Source organism: Pristiophorus japonicus, chromosome 11 (genome assembly GCF_044704955.1).
Source record: "Pristiophorus japonicus isolate sPriJap1 chromosome 11, sPriJap1.hap1, whole genome shotgun sequence".
NCBI classification, from domain to species: domain Eukaryota; kingdom Metazoa; phylum Chordata; class Chondrichthyes; family Pristiophoridae; genus Pristiophorus; species Pristiophorus japonicus.
In genome coordinates this window covers 72469447-72487152 of record NC_091987.1, presented here as the reverse complement: position 1 = coordinate 72487152, position 17706 = coordinate 72469447, and the positions used below count along the sequence as shown (strand labels likewise).

The window sequence follows — 17706 nt, the reverse complement described above, 5'->3', positions numbered from 1 at the left end:
AAATAAGAAGATTGGGCAGAGTCAGCAACCAACTTGTATTTATATAGCACCTTTAACGTAGTGAAACGTCCCAAGGCGCTTCATATGAGTATTACGAGCCAAAATATTTGACACTAAGCCAAGGAGAAATTAGGGCAGGTGACCAAAAGCTTGGTCAAAAAGGTAGGTTTTAAGAAGCATCTTCAAGGAGGAAAGAGAGGTAGAGAGGCAGAGAGGTTTAGGCAGGGAATTCCAGAGCTTAAGGCCTAGGCAACAGAAGGCAAGGTCACCAATGGTTGAGCAATTATAATCAGGGATACTCAAGAGGGCAGAATTAGAGCAGACGTCTCGGGGGGTTGTGGGGCTGGAGGAGATTACAGAAATAGGGAAGGGTGAGGCCATGAAGGAATTTAAAAACAAGGATGATAACTTGGAAATTGAGGCGTTAGTTAACTAGGAGCCAATGTAGGTCAGCGAGCACAGGGGTGATGGGTGAGCAGGACTTGGTGCAAATTAGAACACGGGCAACTGACTTTTGGATCACCTCTAATTTACATAGGGCAGAATGTGAGAGGCCAGCAAGGAGCGTGTTGGAATAGTCAAGTCTAAAGTTAACAAAGGCATGGATAAGGGCTTCAGCAGTGGAGGAGCTGAGTCAAGGGCAGGGGCAGGCAATGTTATGGAGGTGGAAATAGACGATCTTAGTTATGCTGCGGATATGTGGTTGAAAGCTCATTTCAAGTATGACATCAAGATTGTGAACAGTGTGGTTCAGCCTCAGACAGAAGTTGGAGAGGGGGATGGAGTCAGTGGCTAGGAAACGGAGTTTGTTGCAGGGACCGAAAACAATGGCTGCGGTCTTAACAAGGTTTTATGAAAGGATTTATGAATATTTGATGTTAGAGTTTATTGAGGTTGTAACTAGCACAATAAATAAGGGGGAAACCAGTGGATATGGTGTATTTGGATTTTCAGAAGGCATTCAATAAGGTGCCACACAAGAGGTTATTAAACGAAATTAGGGGTCATGGGATTGGAGTAATATACTAGTATGGATTGAGGATTGAAACGGAGAAGGAAGGGATAGGCCGAGTAATTACAGGCTTCAGCCTAACCTCAGTGGCGGGAAAATTATTGGAAAAAATCCTAAAAAACAGGATAAATCCACAATTAGAAAGGCAAGGATTAATTAGGGACAGTCGGCATGGATTTGTTTGACTAATCTGATTGAATTTTTTGAGGAGGTAACCAGTTGGGTCGATGAGGGTAGTGCGTACGATGTAGTGTATATGGACTTTAGCAAAGCTTTTGATAAGGTCCCACATCGTAGACTGGTCACGAAGGTTAAAGCCCATGGGATCCAGGGCAAAGTGGCAAGTTGGATCCAAAATTGGCTTAGAGGTAGGAAGCAAAGGATAATGGTTGATGGATGTTTTTGTGACTGGAAGGATGTTTTCAGTGGGGTTCTGCAGGGCTCAGTACTGGGTCCCTTGCTTTTTGTGGTATACATCAATGATCTAGATTTGAATATAGCGTGTACGGGAGGATAGCAATTGACTGGTCAGGTGGGCAGAACAGTGGGAAATGGAATTTAATTTGGAGAAATGAGAGGTAATGCACTTGGTGAAGGCTAATAAGAAAATAGTATACACATTAAATGGTAAGCCACTTAAAAGTGTAGATGAATAAAGGGACCTTGGAGTGCTTGTCCACAGATCCCTGAAAGTAACAGGCCATGTGGAAAAGGTGGTTAAGAAGGCATATGGAATGCTTGCTTTTATTTGCCGAGACATAGAATACAAGAGCAGGGAGGTTATGCTTAAATTATATAATACTCTGATTAGACCATAAGCTGGAGTACTGCGTGCAGTTCTGGTCACTGTATTATAGGAAGGACATGATTGCACTAGAGAGGGTGCAGAGGAGATTTACTAGGATGCTGTCTGGAATGGAGAATCTTAGTTATGAGGATAGATTGGATAGGCTGGGGTTGTTCTCATTAAAACAGAGGAGGCTGAGAGTAGACCTCATTGAGGTGTATAAAATTTTGAGGGGCCTGAATATATTGGATAGCAGGACCTATTTCCCTTGGTGGAGGGGTCAATTACGAGGAGGCATAGTTTTAAGGTGGTTGGTGGAAGGTTTAGAGGGGATTTAAGGGGAGGCTTCTTCACGCAGTGGATTGTGGGGGTCTGGAACTCACTGCCTCGAAGGGTGGTGGATGCAGAAACCCTCACCACATTTAAAAGGTGCTTGGATGGGCACTTGAAGTGTCGTAACCTGCAGGGCTACGGACCTAGAGCTGGTAAGTGGAATTAGACTGGATAACCTCTTGTTGGTTGGTGCAGATACGATGGTAAAGACTGCAGGGTGATCTCCTGGACTAGTTTTGATCGCCTGGATAGGTCAGAGAGGAATTTTCCCAGATTTTTTTCCCCAGTTGGCCTGGGTTTTTAAAAATCTTTTTTTTGCCTCTCTCCGGAGATCACATAGCTCCGGTTGGGGTGGAGTGCAGAATGTTGTGGTGCAGGGGGTATCGCAGTTGTGTGGGGTGGACTGGTTGGGCCGGATGATCTCTACCTTTCCATCATTGTTCATTGTTCACAGGTTTATATGTAACCTTCAGGGCTGCTGACCGAGGGTCGTGTGGCTCTTGTCGGCCGGCGCAGACACGATGGGCCGAAATGGCTTCCTTTTGCGCTGTAGATTTCTATGTTTCTATTAAAAATAAACTGGTAATTTTCAGGTTGGCATGGCTGTAACAAGTGGGGTACCGCAATCGGTGCTTGGGCCTGAGCTATTCACAATATATATCAATGGTTTGGATGAGAGGACCAAATGTAATATATCAAAGTTTTCTGATGATACAATGCTAGGTAAGACTGTCAGTTGTGAGGAGGATGCAAAGAGACTTCTAGGGGGTATAGTGAGCGGGCAAGAACATGGCAAATGGAATACAATATGGAGAAATGTGAAGTTATCCAATTTGCTGGAAAAATAGAAAAGCAGAGTATGTTTTAAATGGTGAGATTGGGAAATGTTGGTGTTCAGAGGGACCTGGGTGTCCTTGTACACAAGTCACTGAAAGTTAACATGCAGGGACAGCAAGTAATTAAGAAAGCAAATGGTATGTTGGCCTTTTTTACAGGAGGATTTGAGTATAAGGGTAAAGATGTCACTGTAATTATATAGGGCCCTGGTGAGACCACACCTGGAACATTGTGTACAGTTTTGGTCTCTTTACCCAAGGAAGGATATACTTGCCATAAAGGGAGCGCAACCAAAGTTGACCAGACTGATTCCTGGTATGGGGGAATTGTCCGATGAGGAAAGATTGAGTAGACTAGGCCTATATTCTGTTGCATTTAGAAGAAGAGAAGTGATCGTATTGAAACATACAAAATTCTTACAGGACTTGACAGGGTAGATGCAGGGAGGATGTTTCCCCTGGCTGGAGAGTGCAGAATCAGGGGTCACAGTCTCAAAATAAGAGGTCAGCCATTTAGTACTGAGATGAGGAGAAATTTCTTCACTCAGAGTGTTGTGAATCTTTGGAATTCTCTACTCCAGAGAGCTGTGGAAGCTCAGTCATTGAGTATTCAAGATGGAGATCAATAGATTTTTGGATATTAAGGGAATCAAGGGATATGGGGATAGTGCAGGCAAGTGGAGTTGAGGTAGAAGATCAGCCATGAACTAATTGAATGGCGGTGCAGGCTTGAAGGGCCGAATAGCCTACTCCTGCACCTATTTTCTATGTTTCTATGGGCCCAAGTTTCCACACGATAAAAAACGGGCGCCCCTCCGAGCTGGGCGCCCGTTTTTCGCGCCTAAAACGGCGCCTAAAAATAACCTGCTGATTCTGGAGCGTTCTGCAGCTCCTTGTCTGCCTGGCGCGGCGCCCAGGGGGGCGGAGCCTACACTCGCGCCGATTTTGTAAGTGGGAGGGGGCGGGTACTATTTAAATTAGTTTTTTTCCTGCCGGCAACGCTGCGCGTGCGCGTTGGAGCGTTCGCGCATGCTCAGTGTGAAAAAAAACATTGGCACTCGGCCATTTTAGTAGTTCTTTGTAGCTGTTTAATTTTTGAACATTTTTTTAATAAAAGCACATTGCCATCAGCACTTGCAGCCTTCTCACTGTCTCCTCCCCCCCCCCCCGCGGGAAGAACGGGCGCCTCCTACCACCCCCCGCGGGAAGAACGGGCGTCTCCTACCCCCCCCGCGGGAAAGAATGGGCGCCTCCTCTCCCCTACCCCCCCCGCGGGCAGAACGGGCGCCTCCCTCCCCCCCCCCGTGGGAAAGAACGGGCGCCTCTTCTCCCACCCCCCCCCCCCGCGGGCAGAACAGGCGCCTCCCCCCCCCCCATGGGAAAGAACAGGTGCCTTCCCCCCCCCCCCCCGCGGGAAAGAACGGGCGCCTCCTCTCCCCCCCCCACCCCCCGGTGGGCAGAACGGGAGCCTCCCCCCCCCCCCCCCCATGGGAAAGAACGGGTGCCTTCCCCCCCCCCGCGGGAAAGAACGGGCGCCTCCTCTCCCCTCCCCTCCGCGGGCAGAACGGGCGCCTCCCCCCCCCAGCAGGAAAGAACGGGCGCCTCCACCTCCCCCCCCCCCCCGCGGGAAAGAACGGGCGCCTCCCCCCCCCCTGCGGGAAGAACGGGCGCCTCAGGCTGACTGCAGCATTCTCCGTGCCTGAAGCACTTTCACACAGGTAGGAAGATGGTTTATTTAATCTTTTCTTTGCTTATAAATGTTTATTCAGGTTGGATTTATTTGTATAATATTTGTAGAAGTATAAATAAGGATTGATTGTAGAATTTAATGACTTCCCTTCCCCCCCCCCTCCCCCACCACCTCGTTCTGGTCGCCCAATTTGTAACCTGCGCCTGATTTTTTAATGTGTAGAACAGGTTTTTTCAGTTCTACAAAAATCTTCACTTGCTCCATTCTACTTTAGTTTGGAGTACGTTTTCACTGTGGAAACTTTCAAATCAGGCGTCAGTGGCCGGACACGCCCCCTTTTGAAGAAAAAATTCTGTTCTAAACTAGAACTGTTCTACCTGACTAGAACTGCAGAAAAAAAAATGTGGAGAATTGCGATTTCTAAGATAGTCCGTTCTCCACCAGTTGCTCCTAAAAATCAGGCACAAATCATGTGGAAACTTGGGCCCTATGTTTCTACCTGAGCCACGAGTGAATTTACATAAGGTAAATAGAATCAGAGAGATGAACGCGTGGCTCAAAGACTGGTGTGGGAAAAATGGGTTTCAATTCATGGAGCACTGGCACCAATACAGTGATAAGAAGGAGCCGTTCTGTCGGGACGAGCTTCACTTGAACCAGGTTGGGGCCAGTGGCCTGGCGAATCGAATAACTAGGGCTGTAGTTAGGGCTTTAAACTAATTAGTGGGGGAAGTGATCCAGTAAGCAGAAATTTAAAAAGTCAAAAAGAAAGGAGAAGGCAATAGTGCAGTGTAGCGATAGGGGTAATGAGAACCAGAGTGTGACAGGAAGGGACAGAGCGTATAAACATGAGTGCATCAGAAAGTGGGGTCAGAGTTGGGAACAATGGTTAAAAAAGACAAAATTAAAAGCTCTTTATCTGAATGCACGCAGCATTCGTAACAAGATAGATGAGCTGATGGCATATATAGAAATAAATGGATACGATCTGATAGCCATTATAGAGATGTGGTTGCAAGGTGACCAAGGCTGGAAGCTGAATATTCAGGAGTATTTGCCATTTTGTAAGGATAGGCAGAAAGGAAAAAGAGGTGGGGTAGCTCTGTTAATAAAGGATGAGATCAGTGCAGTCGTGAGAAATGATATTGGCTCAGAAGATCAAGATGTTGAATCAGTTTGGGTGGAGATAAGGAACAAAAGGGAAAAATTCGCTGGTTGGCATATGGAATGTTGGCCTTTATCGCAAAGGGGATGGAGTATAACAGTAGGGAAATTTTGCTACAGCTGTACAGGACATTGGTAAGACCACATCTGGAATACTGTGTACAGTTTTGGTTGTCTTATTTAAGGAGGGATATACTTACATTGGAGGCACTTCAGAGAAGGTTCACGAGGCTGATTCCTGAGATGAAGGGGTTGTCTTATGAAGAAAAGTTGAGCAGGGTTGGGCCTATACTCATTGGAGTTTAGAAGAATGAGAGGTGATCTTATTGAAACATATAAGATTCTGAGGTAGCTTGATAAGGTAGATGCAGAGTGGATGTTTCCCCTCGTGAGGGAATCTAGAACTAGGGGGCATAGTTTCAGAATAAGGGGTCGCCCATTTAAAACGGAAATGAGGAGGAATTTCTTCTCTCAGAGAGTCGTGAATCTTTGGAATTCTCTACCCCAGAGAGCTGTGGAGGCTGGGTCATTTAAGGTGGCGATAGACAGATTTTTGAATGACAAGGGAGTCAAGGGTTATGGGGAGCGGGAAGGGAAGTGGAGTTGAGGCCAAGATCAGATCAGCCATGATCTTATTGAGTGGCGGAGCAGGCTTGAGGGGCCAAATGGCCCACTCCTGCTTCTATTTCTTAAGTTCTTATGTAGGAGCAGGAGTAGGCTATACCACCCCCCTTCACCGTCTTACTAGTTTAAAGCCTTTGCCACCTTCCTATGGGGTTGTGTGAAGCCATGGAGGGATTCATAGGAGACAACAAGGATTTAAAATTTTCCATGTTGGAGAATGGGGAGCGAATGCACATCAGCAAGGACAGAGGTGATGGGTGATCAGAGACTTGGGGCAGGCCAGGATGTATGCAGCATTCACACCCAATTAATTACTTTTGAAGTGTAATCACTGAAAATATAGAAGCAAATTATTTAAATGGGGAGAGATTACAAAATGCTGTGGTATAGAGGGATCTGGGGGTCCTTGTACATGAAACACAAAAAGTTAGCATGTAGGTACAGCAAGTAATTAGGAAGGCAAATGGAATGTTGGCCTTTATTGTAAGGGGGGTGTGGATCAACATGGGGAGATGACCTCAGGTGCTGGGTTTTGTTCTATACAAAAAAAGGTAAGAGAACAGATACACATAAGGAAGAGGGTAGGACAGGGAACAAGTACCAGAATTCATTTGATGAAAGAAATCAGATTTTGTTACTTGCCTGTTCTTTCATGATCTCATGGGATGATAGTTGTGTGGATGTCGCATTCATTGTCTTTTGTGGGGGCTGTTTAAACTCCTCAATCATTTTCTGTGCAAAAGTTTTAATGGGGAAAATGTTATTCATGGAGTATCCATTTTCATGTTATTCCTAGATCAGGGTCCCATTAAGTAGAAATGAAAACCAATAATTGCAGAATTATGGTAAGATTGTGAAAGGATTTATTGAGACCAAGCTGGAGAATTTTCTTATGTTCAATGTCATTTTACATTATCTTTGAAAAATCCTAAGTAAGTCGGTTCTTTACTCACTAATGTTTGAGCAAAATGTCACCAAGGCAACTAAATCAAAAATTGGATCGATTTTTCATTTCCTTTAATTAATTAAATCATTCAATATTCCTGATATGTGTATAATAGTGTCAGTGTAACACATGCAATACAAAAAGTTTCACTAATTAATACATTAATGCAAAATAAAAAATTAAACTTTAAACAAAAGTTCCCAGCAGCCAAATCTGACTGAACATAATGCAACACAAGATTAATTATAGGGTAAATTTCAACACTGTCTATTGTCCGTGAGTTTTCCTTCCAGCTTTTCTTTTCAAAGCTGCTCCAGTTGTTATAACATTGGTGAATATTGTGTGCACCTATAATAAAGTTACTTTTAATCAAGTACAAGGTCTTCCCATCTCTAAGATGCTTTCATTTTGACACTACTGGAGAGTTATTCATTTTGTAAGGAATTAGGTCTGGACAAAAGTTTCTTCTTTCCTAGGTTCCACATGAAACGGATAAGGACTCAGATCTTGCAGTGGGTAATGAAGGCAAACTCTTAGCGTTCGCCGTCATTACCCCTCTGAAACTGACCAAAACTTCAGGATTTAGTGCATGTCCATCTAAACGTGGAAATCCTGAAGTTGTGCTCAGTCATTCACTGCTCCGGCCCAGGCTGCGCTGTGATTGGCTGCTTAGACAGCTGCATCGCACTAGGAATCCCCTATTCACAGCACTACAATCATTTATACGTTGAGAAACCTTGTGAAATCTTTGTGGTCAACAGCGAGCACCTTCGCTTCACTGCTGACTACAAAATACAAGTTCTGTTACACTATAAACAATTTAAATATTCCTTCATTAGTAGTTCTACTCAAACAGAGACAAATATGCAGACTGTTCTCAGTCTATAAAAAACAGGAGACGGTATCCGCTGTGTACTGTGAGTAATGTGATATCTTTAGACACCACTACCCAAGCACACACACTACAAGATGGCTCCAAACAGTATTGGTACTGATGGTGGTTTCTTGCTCATCAATTGACATGTTGCACACTGACTGATGATGTACTCTATCTCTTTATGTAAATCTGGGAACCAGAAGTAACTGAGTGCAAAGCTCTTGGTCAAGCATATTCCCAGGTGCTGGTCATGAATATCTCCTAACAATTTGGACCTAAACTTATTTGGGATAACCACTCTTGCTTCCCACATGATACAATCTTTATCCATAGACAATTCATTCCTACGAACAAAATATGGATGAATATCTTCCTCTGATACCTAGTTTAGCCATCCATTTGCTATGTAATCTTACACCTTTGACATAACTGGACCACGTTTGGTTGCTCTACCAATCTCTTCAGCTGTGACTGGCAGCTCGTCAATGTATGAAAAATAGAACACTTCTTCTATTTGGCAATGTATTGGGTAGATTACACTACTTTATAATCACCGCACAACCTTACCTTACCATCTGACTTAGGTACAATAACAACGGGTGTAGCCCAATTACTCCTATTTACCGCAGAGATAATGTTCTCAGTTCTAGTCTTTTGAGTGCTTGCTCAATTTTCTCCCTCAGTGCATATGGTACGGGACGTGGCTTGCAGTAAACTTGTCTTGTGTCCTTCTGCCACTCACCTTGAAGTCTTGGATCGGACTGCCTGTTTCGCAGAACACTTTCGGATACTGCTTGATGACATCATCTTCGATGCAAATTTTGTTTCCACATGAAAAATCTCATTCCAATCCAGCTTCAGTGATCCCAACCAATTTCTATCTATCAAGACAGGCTTGCCTCCTGCCACTACTAGGAGAGGAAAGCTCTGAAACTGATCCTTGTATTTTACCAGTATGGTGATACTTTCTACAACAGCAATTTGCTCTCCTGAGTAGCCTTGCAGCTTGATCTTCGATTTCTCCAGTCGAAAATCACACAACTTGTTGAGATATAGTGATTCCGGTACTACGCTCACAGATGCACCAGTGTCAATTTCCATGGGTATCCTGGTTCCTGCAATGTCTACTTGGATGACAATACTTTGCGAATCGCTGTTAGATACCTTCCGTGCTCCTGATGATGTGTATCTCCAGAACCTCCTCGTCCTGTTGTTTCTTTTCAATGCTACGTAGTGTCTGCCGATTTCTACTTCTAGCATTGAAAGTCAGTTTACTCTTCAGTCGGCATAGCTTCGCAAGATGCCCAGTTTTCTTGCAGCAGAAACACTCTGCTTTCACATATGGACAGCTTTGAGCAATGTGTTGTCCCAGGCATCGATAGCACGACTTTAATGCACTGTTACCTTGGCCAGTTGTTGAGGCCTTGGGGCCCAACTACCTTTTACTTTTAGCCTGCAGCCGATTCACCTTGGTTGTCTGACAACTGGAAATGGCACGAAATTCTTGGGAGTATTGGTCGGCCATATCCATCAACATCATTGTCTGACAGGCTAAGTCAAAAGTCAAGTTAGGGGTTGTTAACAAGCTCTTTCTGATTCCTTCATTTTTCAACCCACAAACAAAGCGGTAACACAATACATGGTCCTGAAAGTTTCCAAAATGACAATGAGTGGATAGCTTTTTTATAGCTACAATGTACTCACTGATACCTTTGCCATTTAATTGATTTAGTGTTCCAAAACGATAACTTTCAACAATTTCCAAGGGCTCAGGACTGTAGTGCTTAATCTTTGTCAGTGGTGGGTCCTTTGGCTTGACAGGAACAGGCACATTGTTCAGGATTTCATACACCTCGGGTCCTGCTTCAGTCAAGAAAATAGTTCATTTCCTTTCTAAGACCATCTGGTTATGGTTTATATCATCGGGGACTTCAACTATACTATTCGCAGTGAAAAACATTTATAGCTGCTCCACATAAGCTCCAAAGGTTTCTCAGTCATGATGGAACTCACCCAAGTGCCCCATTATTCCCATAGACACGGCCATCTGGACTTTGGCAATGTCAACAGTTCAGCCAAGTGTGCTTGAAATTTACCTTGGCTGTTTAGCTGTTCTGCAAAACAAAGAACCTCTCAAAGTCTCGCCACCAACAAAAATATCAGCTAGGGAATCCAGAAATCCTATCCTTGTCACCAATCTGTGATATCTTTAGACACCGCTACACAAGCACACACACTACAAGATGGCTCCAAACAGAACTGTGATCACATGTCCTTGCCACATGACCATTTATTATTACATCAGTTGTTGTTACATCAGTAGTCCACTAGATGGAGCTTTATTCCAAGTAATATTTATAAGAGGGCGTTTATGATTCCACTATACACAAGAGCAGAGGAATTCTTGGTTGGCGACTGATTTTAAAAAACAAATTCCCTAAAAATTTAAAACCATAGAATCATAGAATCATAGAAAGGTTACAACACAGAAAGGGTCATTTGGCTAGTTGAGCCCATGCCGTCTCTCGGCAAGAGCACTTCAGCTAGTCCCATTCCCCCGCCCATTCCCCGTAGCCCTGCAAATGTTTTTCCTTCAGGTAGTTATCCAATTCACTTTTGAAAGCCAAGATTGAGACTGCCTGCACCACTCTTTCAGGAGGAGAATAGTGATAGATTTCAAGAAGGCATATACAGACAAGTTAAATGAGCGTACACGTGGCAGAAAAGTGCAAAGTGATACATTTTGGTAGGAAGAACCAGGAGAGACAATATAAAATAAAGGGTACAATTCTAAACTGGGTGCATGAGCAGAGAGACCTGGGGGTATATGTGCATAAATCGTTGAAGGTGGCAGGGCAGGTTGAGAAAGCAGTTCATAAGGGGATTCTGGACTTCATAAATAGAGGTATAAGAGTACAAAAGCAAGGAAGTTATGATGAACCTTTACAATGGTTCGGCCTCATCCAATTCTGAGCACCACACTTGAGAAAGAATGTGAAGGCCTTAGAGAGGGTGCAAAAAAGATTCTAGATCCTAACCACTCACTGCGTAAAAACGTTTTTCCTCATGTCACCTTTGGTTCTTTTGCCAATCACCTTAAATCTGTGTCCTCTGGTTCTCGATCCTTCCACCAATGGGAACAGTTTCTCTCTATCTAGACATATCATGATTTTGAACAGCTCTATCAAATCTCCTTAACCTTCTCTGCTTTAAGGAGAACAACCCTACTTCTCTACTCTATTCATATAACTGAAGTCCCTCATCCCTGGGAACATTCTCACAAATCTTTTTTGCACCCTCTCTAAGGCCTTCACATTCTTTTTCAAGTGTGGTGCTCAGAATTGGATGAGGCCGAACCATTGTAAAGGTTCATCATAACTTCCTTGCTTTTGTACTCTATACCTCTATTTATGAAGTCCAGAATCCCCTTATGAACTGCTTTCTCAACCTGCCCTGCCACCTTCAACGATTTATGCACATATACCCCCAGGTCTCTGCTCATGCACCCAGTTTAGAATTGTACTCTTTAGTTTATATTGTCTCTCCTGGTTCTTCCTACCAAAATGTATCACTTTTCACTTTTCTGCCACGTGTACGCTCATTTAACTTGTCTGTATATGCCTTCTTGAAATCTATCACTATTCTCCTCATTGTTCACTATACTTCCAAGTTTTGTCATCTGCAAATTTTGAAATTGGGCCGTCATTAATATATATCAAGAAAAGCAGTGAACGTAGTACCGACCTCTGGGGAATACCACTGTATAACTTCCTCCAGTCCGAAAAACAGCCGTTCACTACAACTACTCTCTGTTTCCTGTTACTTAGGCAATTTAGTATCCATGCTGCCACTGTCCCTTTTATTCCATGGGCTTTAACTTTGCTGGCAAGCCCATTATGTGGCACTTTATCAAATGCCTTTTTGAAGACCAGGTACATCACGTCAACCGCATTGCCTTCATCAACTCTCTTTGTTACCTCATCTAAAAACTCGATCAAGTTAGTTAAACACGATTTGCCTTTAACAAATCCATGCTGGCTCTCCTTAATTAATCAACACTTGTCCAAGTGACTGTTAATTTTGTCCCTGATTGTCCCTGCTTCCCCACTACTGAGGTTAAATGGACTGGCCTGTAGTTGTTGGATTTATCCTTACACCCCTTTTTGAACAAGGGTGTAACATTTGCAATGCTCCAGTCCTCAGACACCACCCCTGTGTCTAAGGAGGATTGGAAGATTATGGCCAGTACCTCCACGATTTCTACCTTAACATCCCTCACTTTCGTAGGATGCATCCTATCCAGTTCTGGTGACTTCGCTACTTTAAGTACAGCCACCCTTTCTAATACCCGCTCTTTATCAATTTTTATTCCATCCAGTATCTCCACTACCTCCTCAGTCACTATGACTTTGGCAGAATATCCATGGAGCCACTAGACACAGTAATCTACATTTACAATTAGATCCATCTGATTCACAAATGTCAATCGGAAAAGTGAATGGAGTTCTGTTACACCAGATCTCTGCTCACTTTTTTGCCTGCCCCACTTTCCAGCAGCAATAAGAAGTACCCACCCATTCTTGGGTTATTGGTTGCAAATGAGGAAAAGAAAATCATCATATACCCTATTTTTCATCATTTATGCTATATTTGCACTGTTTCAACTTCTTGGCTTTTAAAACAGGCATCCAGGGTTCCTATACATAAAGCAGAAGACCGAAAAGAACCAAAAGTCCAGCAACATTAGTTTGAAGTTTATTTCTGACTCATTTTGACAGTTTTCTTTTGCTGGTGCCAGCTGCTTTGACATCGGTCTTTGCCATTTGCTGTTGGACTGCCATTTTTCTTCCAACCATTTCACACAGGGCAACATGAGGTTCCCATTGGAAGAAGCCGAGCAGCAATGAGGGATGCCAGACTGATCAGGCAGCATTGGAGACACACGTCCCTTGCCCACCAGTATCGATCCGAGGCACACACACCTGAATTGTCAGAGAAGCAGTGTCTGGGGTGACCACTTTAGAAAGGAAACTATTGTTGAGTTGTGCCATATACTACAAGTGGACCTGAAGCCCATCTAACCATTCTCTGCTAGCAGCAAGTTCAACTTTCGATACTAGACTCCCAAAATAAGCACTCGACTCAGAGCTCTAACACAGCAAACGAGCCCCAGGTGGGCAGAGGAACCGCTTCAAGGACACCCTCAAAACCTCCTTGAAAAAGTGCAACATCGCCACCGATACCTGGGAATCCCTGGGCCAAGACCGCTCAAAATGGAGAAGCATCTGGGAAGGCGCCGAACACCGAGTCTCTTCGTTGGGAGCACGTGGAAGTCAAGTACAAACAGCGAAGGAGCGTACAACAACCCACCCACCCGTCCCTCCAACCACCGTCTGCCCCAGCTGTGACAGAGACTGTAGGTCCCGCTTTGGACTGATATTAGTGTGGAAGCAAGTCATCCTCGACTCTGATGGACTGCCTAAGAGAGAGCCCGTCTAGATAATTGATATAGCACTGCCAGTAGCGCGCACTGCCAGTAGCTGTTAAGGTTACAACTGCCCTGAACTTGTATGCTATTGGGTCTTTCAATGTTGTAACTCATCATCATCATCATAGGCAGGCCCTCGGAATCTAGGAAGACTTGCTTCCACTCTTAACGTGAGTTCTTAGGTGGCTGTGCAGTCCAATACGAGAAACATAGTCTCTGTCACAGGTGGGGCAGATAGTCGTTGAGGGAAGGGGTGGGTGGGACTGGTTTGCCGCAAGCTCTTTCCGCTGCCTACGCTTGATTCCTGCACGCTCTCAGCGACGAGACTCGAGGTGCTCAGCATGTTCCCGGATGCACTTCCTCCACTTAGGGCGGTCTTTGGCCAGAGTCTCGCAGGTGTCAGTAGGGATATTGCACTTTATCAGGCAGGCTTTGAGGGTGTCCTTGTAACGTTTCCGCTGCGCACCTTTGGCTCGTTTGCCATGAAGGAGTTCCGAGTCAGGCATGCGAACTATGTGGCCTGCCCAGCAGAGCTGATCAAGTGTGGTCAGTGCTTCGATGCTGGGGATGTTGGCCTGGTCAAGGGCGCTAATGTTGGTGCGTCTGTCCTCCCAGGGGATTTGTAGGATCTTGCGGAGACATTGTTGGTGGTATTTCTCCAGTGACTTGAGATGTCTACTGTACATGGCCCATGTTTCTGAGTCATACAGGAGGGCGGGAATTACTACAACCCTGTAGACCATGAGCTTGGTGGCAGTTTTGAGGGCCTGGTCTTCAAGTACTCTTTTCCTCAGACGGCTGAAGGCTGCACTGGAGGCAGTGTTGGATCTCGTCGTCAATGCCTGCACTTGTTGATAGGAGGCTCCCGAGATATGGGAAGTGGTCCACGTTGTCCAGGGTCGCATCGTGGATCTTGATGACTGGGGGACAGTGCTGTGCGGTGAGGACAGGGTGGTGGAGGACCTTTGTCTTGCTGATGTTTAGCATAAGGCCCATGCTTTCGTATGCCTCAGTAAATATGTCGACTATGTCCTGAAGTTCAGCCTCTGTATGTGTGCAGACGCAGGCGTCGTCCGCGTACTGTAGCTCAACAACAGAGGTTGGGGTGGTTTTGGACCTAGCCTGGAGATGGCGAAGGTTGAACAGGTTCCCACTGGTTCTGTAGTTTAGTTCTACTTCAGCGGGGAGCTTGTCGACTGTGAGGTGGGGCATGGCAGCGAGGAAAATTGAGAAGAGGGTTGGGGCGATGATGCAGCCCTGTTTGATCCCGATCCGGACATGGATTGGGTCTATGATGGATCCGTTGGTAAGGATCACGGCTTGCATATCTTCGTGGAGCAGGCGGAGGATGGTGACGAACTTTTGGGGACATCCGAAATGGAGGAGGATGCTCCATAGGCCCTCGCAGTTGACAATGACAAAGGCCTTTGTAAAGTCGAAGAAGGTCATGGATAAGGGCTGGTGCTGTTCCCTGCATTTTTCCTGCAGCTATCGCGTTGCAAAAATCATGTCCGTTGTGCCCCACAGGGGACGAAATCCGCACTGTGACTCTAGGAGGAGTTCCTCGGCCACAGGGAGAAAACGGTTGAGGAGGACTCTACCGCGACTTTCCCAGTGGCTGATAGCAGGGAGATTCCTCTGTAATTGCCGCAGTTGGACTTGTCCCCGGTTTTAAAGATGGTCACGATCATTGCATCTCTGAGATCACCCGGCATGCTCTCCTCCCTCCAGATGAGAGAGATAAGGTCATGTATTCGCGCCAGTAGTGCCTCTCCGCCATACTTCAGTGCCTCAGCAGGGATTCCGTCTACTCCCGAAGCCTTGTTGTTCTTAAACTGTCTTATGGCTTTTTCTACCTTGTGCAGTGTTGGGGTTTTGCTGAGGGAGTGGCAAGTAGCATGCTATGAGATGGAGTCAAGAATACTCGGGTCAAAGGCAGAGTCTCGGTTGAGGAGATCTTCGAAGTGCTCCTTCCAGCGGACCCTGACTGCCTTGGTGTCTTTGATGAGTGTTTCCCCGTTCTTGGCCAGCAGTGGGGTGGGGCCTTGGGTGTTTGGACCGTAGGTGGCCTTGACTGCGATGAAGAACCCTCGCACATCATGCCGGTCAGCCATCTGCTGTATCTCCTGTGCTTTCTCCATCCATCATCCGTTCTTTAGGTCTCTGTTTTTTTGTTGGACCTTAGTCTTGAGGCGTCTCTAATGCTGCTTTGTTGCTCCGGAGTTGGGTTGTTGCTTAAGGCTCAGAAATGCCCTGCGTTTGCTATCTACTAGCTCTTGGATCTCCTGATCATTCTCATCAAACCAATGCTGGTGTTTCCTGGTTGAGTGACCGAGCGTCTCTTTGCAGGCACTGGTTATGGAGGCCTCAATAAGATGGCCGCCGGGGTGGCAGCTCCCTAGGGAGTCACTGGTGTCACTGGGATATCACTAAATTCACCAGTCAGCTGTGCACAGATGCATAAAGGAGGTGATGGATGCATTGTTTGCTAGAGCAAGTAATTTCACCATTTTCCCACCATGAACAATTTCCGGCAGCATAACAGGGCACTGTAATTTTAGAGTGGCAGGATTTTTGAAGATGCAAGGAGTAATTGATTGCATCCGTTTGCTTAATGTATGACCGATTTCATTAAGAAACGATTCCACTCTGCCAATATGTAAGTGAATTCTTGCTTCCCTGGGAGTTGCCACAATTCCTTCACTTTATGGCAGTCCACCATACCAAAGTCCATTAACCCTATCCTCAGCAACTGTGGCTCATGACACCCATGTGATTTCCCAGTACATCAGCTGAGCCCAATGGAATGCCCATGTTCAGCACTGCTAGCAGCTGCAGGTACAAACTTGTGGTAGCAGGAATTTTCTGTGCAAGGTGTGTACCAAAAGGTGTGTTGATATTTAGAAAAACCACAAGCAATAGAAAAAAAAATCATTAGCAATAATGCATAGAGTCCAGTTAGGCAGGTCAAAAGCAGCAGTCCAATGCAATACTCACTAATATGGAAACATAACTTTTAACAACAACAACTCATATTTATAGAGCGCCTTTAACATAGTGAAACGTCCCAAGGCACTTCACAGGAGTATTGTGCGATAAAAATTTGACATCGAGCTGCATAAGAGTTTTAAAATCGAGGCGTTACTTAACCGGAAGCCAATGTAGGTCAGCGAGCACAGGGGTGATGGGTGGGCTGGACTTGGTGCGAGTTAGGACACAGGCAGCCAAGTTTTGGATCGCGTAGTGTAGAATGTGGGAGGCCAGTCAGGAGTGCATTGGAATAGTCAAGTCGAGAGGTAACAAAGACATGAATGAGGGTTTCAGCAGCAGGTGGGCTGAGGCAAGAGCAGAGACAGGCGATGTTATGAAGGTGGAAATAGGCGATCTTAGTTATGCTGCGGTCGAAAGCTCATTTCAGGGTCAAATATGACACCAAGGTTGAGAACAATCTGGTTTAGCTTCAGACAGAAGTTGGGGAGAGGGATGGAATCAGTGGCTAGGGAACGGAGTTTGTGGCGGGGATCGAAAACAATGGCTTCGGTTTTCCCAATATTCAATTGGAGAACATTCCTGCTCATCGGATAATCAGTCTGACAATTTAGAGACTTGTGGTAGCAGGAATGAACCTGTCGAACAAATAGCATGTAGGACTCACAGCATCCATTTTATGCAGGCACTCAATGAATCAAAATGCATGCTGCAAATTGGCATGGGGAATCTGGAATTGGGTCACTTTGCATAATTTTTAAGGGACTAACGCTGCCCGAGAATCTTTTAAAACTTTGCTCCTGCTGAATTGGGAGTTCAGCTTCGAATGTATTAAGGCATACCCACCTTATACCGTAGATCATGTGTGCTGCTGGCAAGGGGATGTTCCCCAAGCAGATCACTGTGGAATGGACCCAACTGTTTTTTACTTCTGGAAGCAGTGTTTGAATTCAGGAGGATT

General features: G+C 45.2%; 1 protein-coding gene across 6 annotated transcripts in view; it reads right to left on the bottom strand.

Moving 5' to 3' along the window:
- The window catches only part of spag17 (sperm associated antigen 17), a 564758-nt gene that overhangs the window by 420432 nt on the left and 126620 nt on the right, over positions 1-17706 (bottom strand). For 5 of the 6 annotated variants that reach the window (XM_070893521.1, XM_070893526.1, XM_070893525.1 and 2 more), the window contains one exon: positions 7089-7178. The exons of the other annotated variant lie outside the window; for it this stretch is intronic. In XM_070893521.1, the coding sequence (XP_070749622.1) occupies positions 7089-7178 (90 nt within the window). The remainder of the gene's footprint in view (positions 1-7088; positions 7179-17706) is intronic. 6 annotated transcript variants of the gene reach the window in all.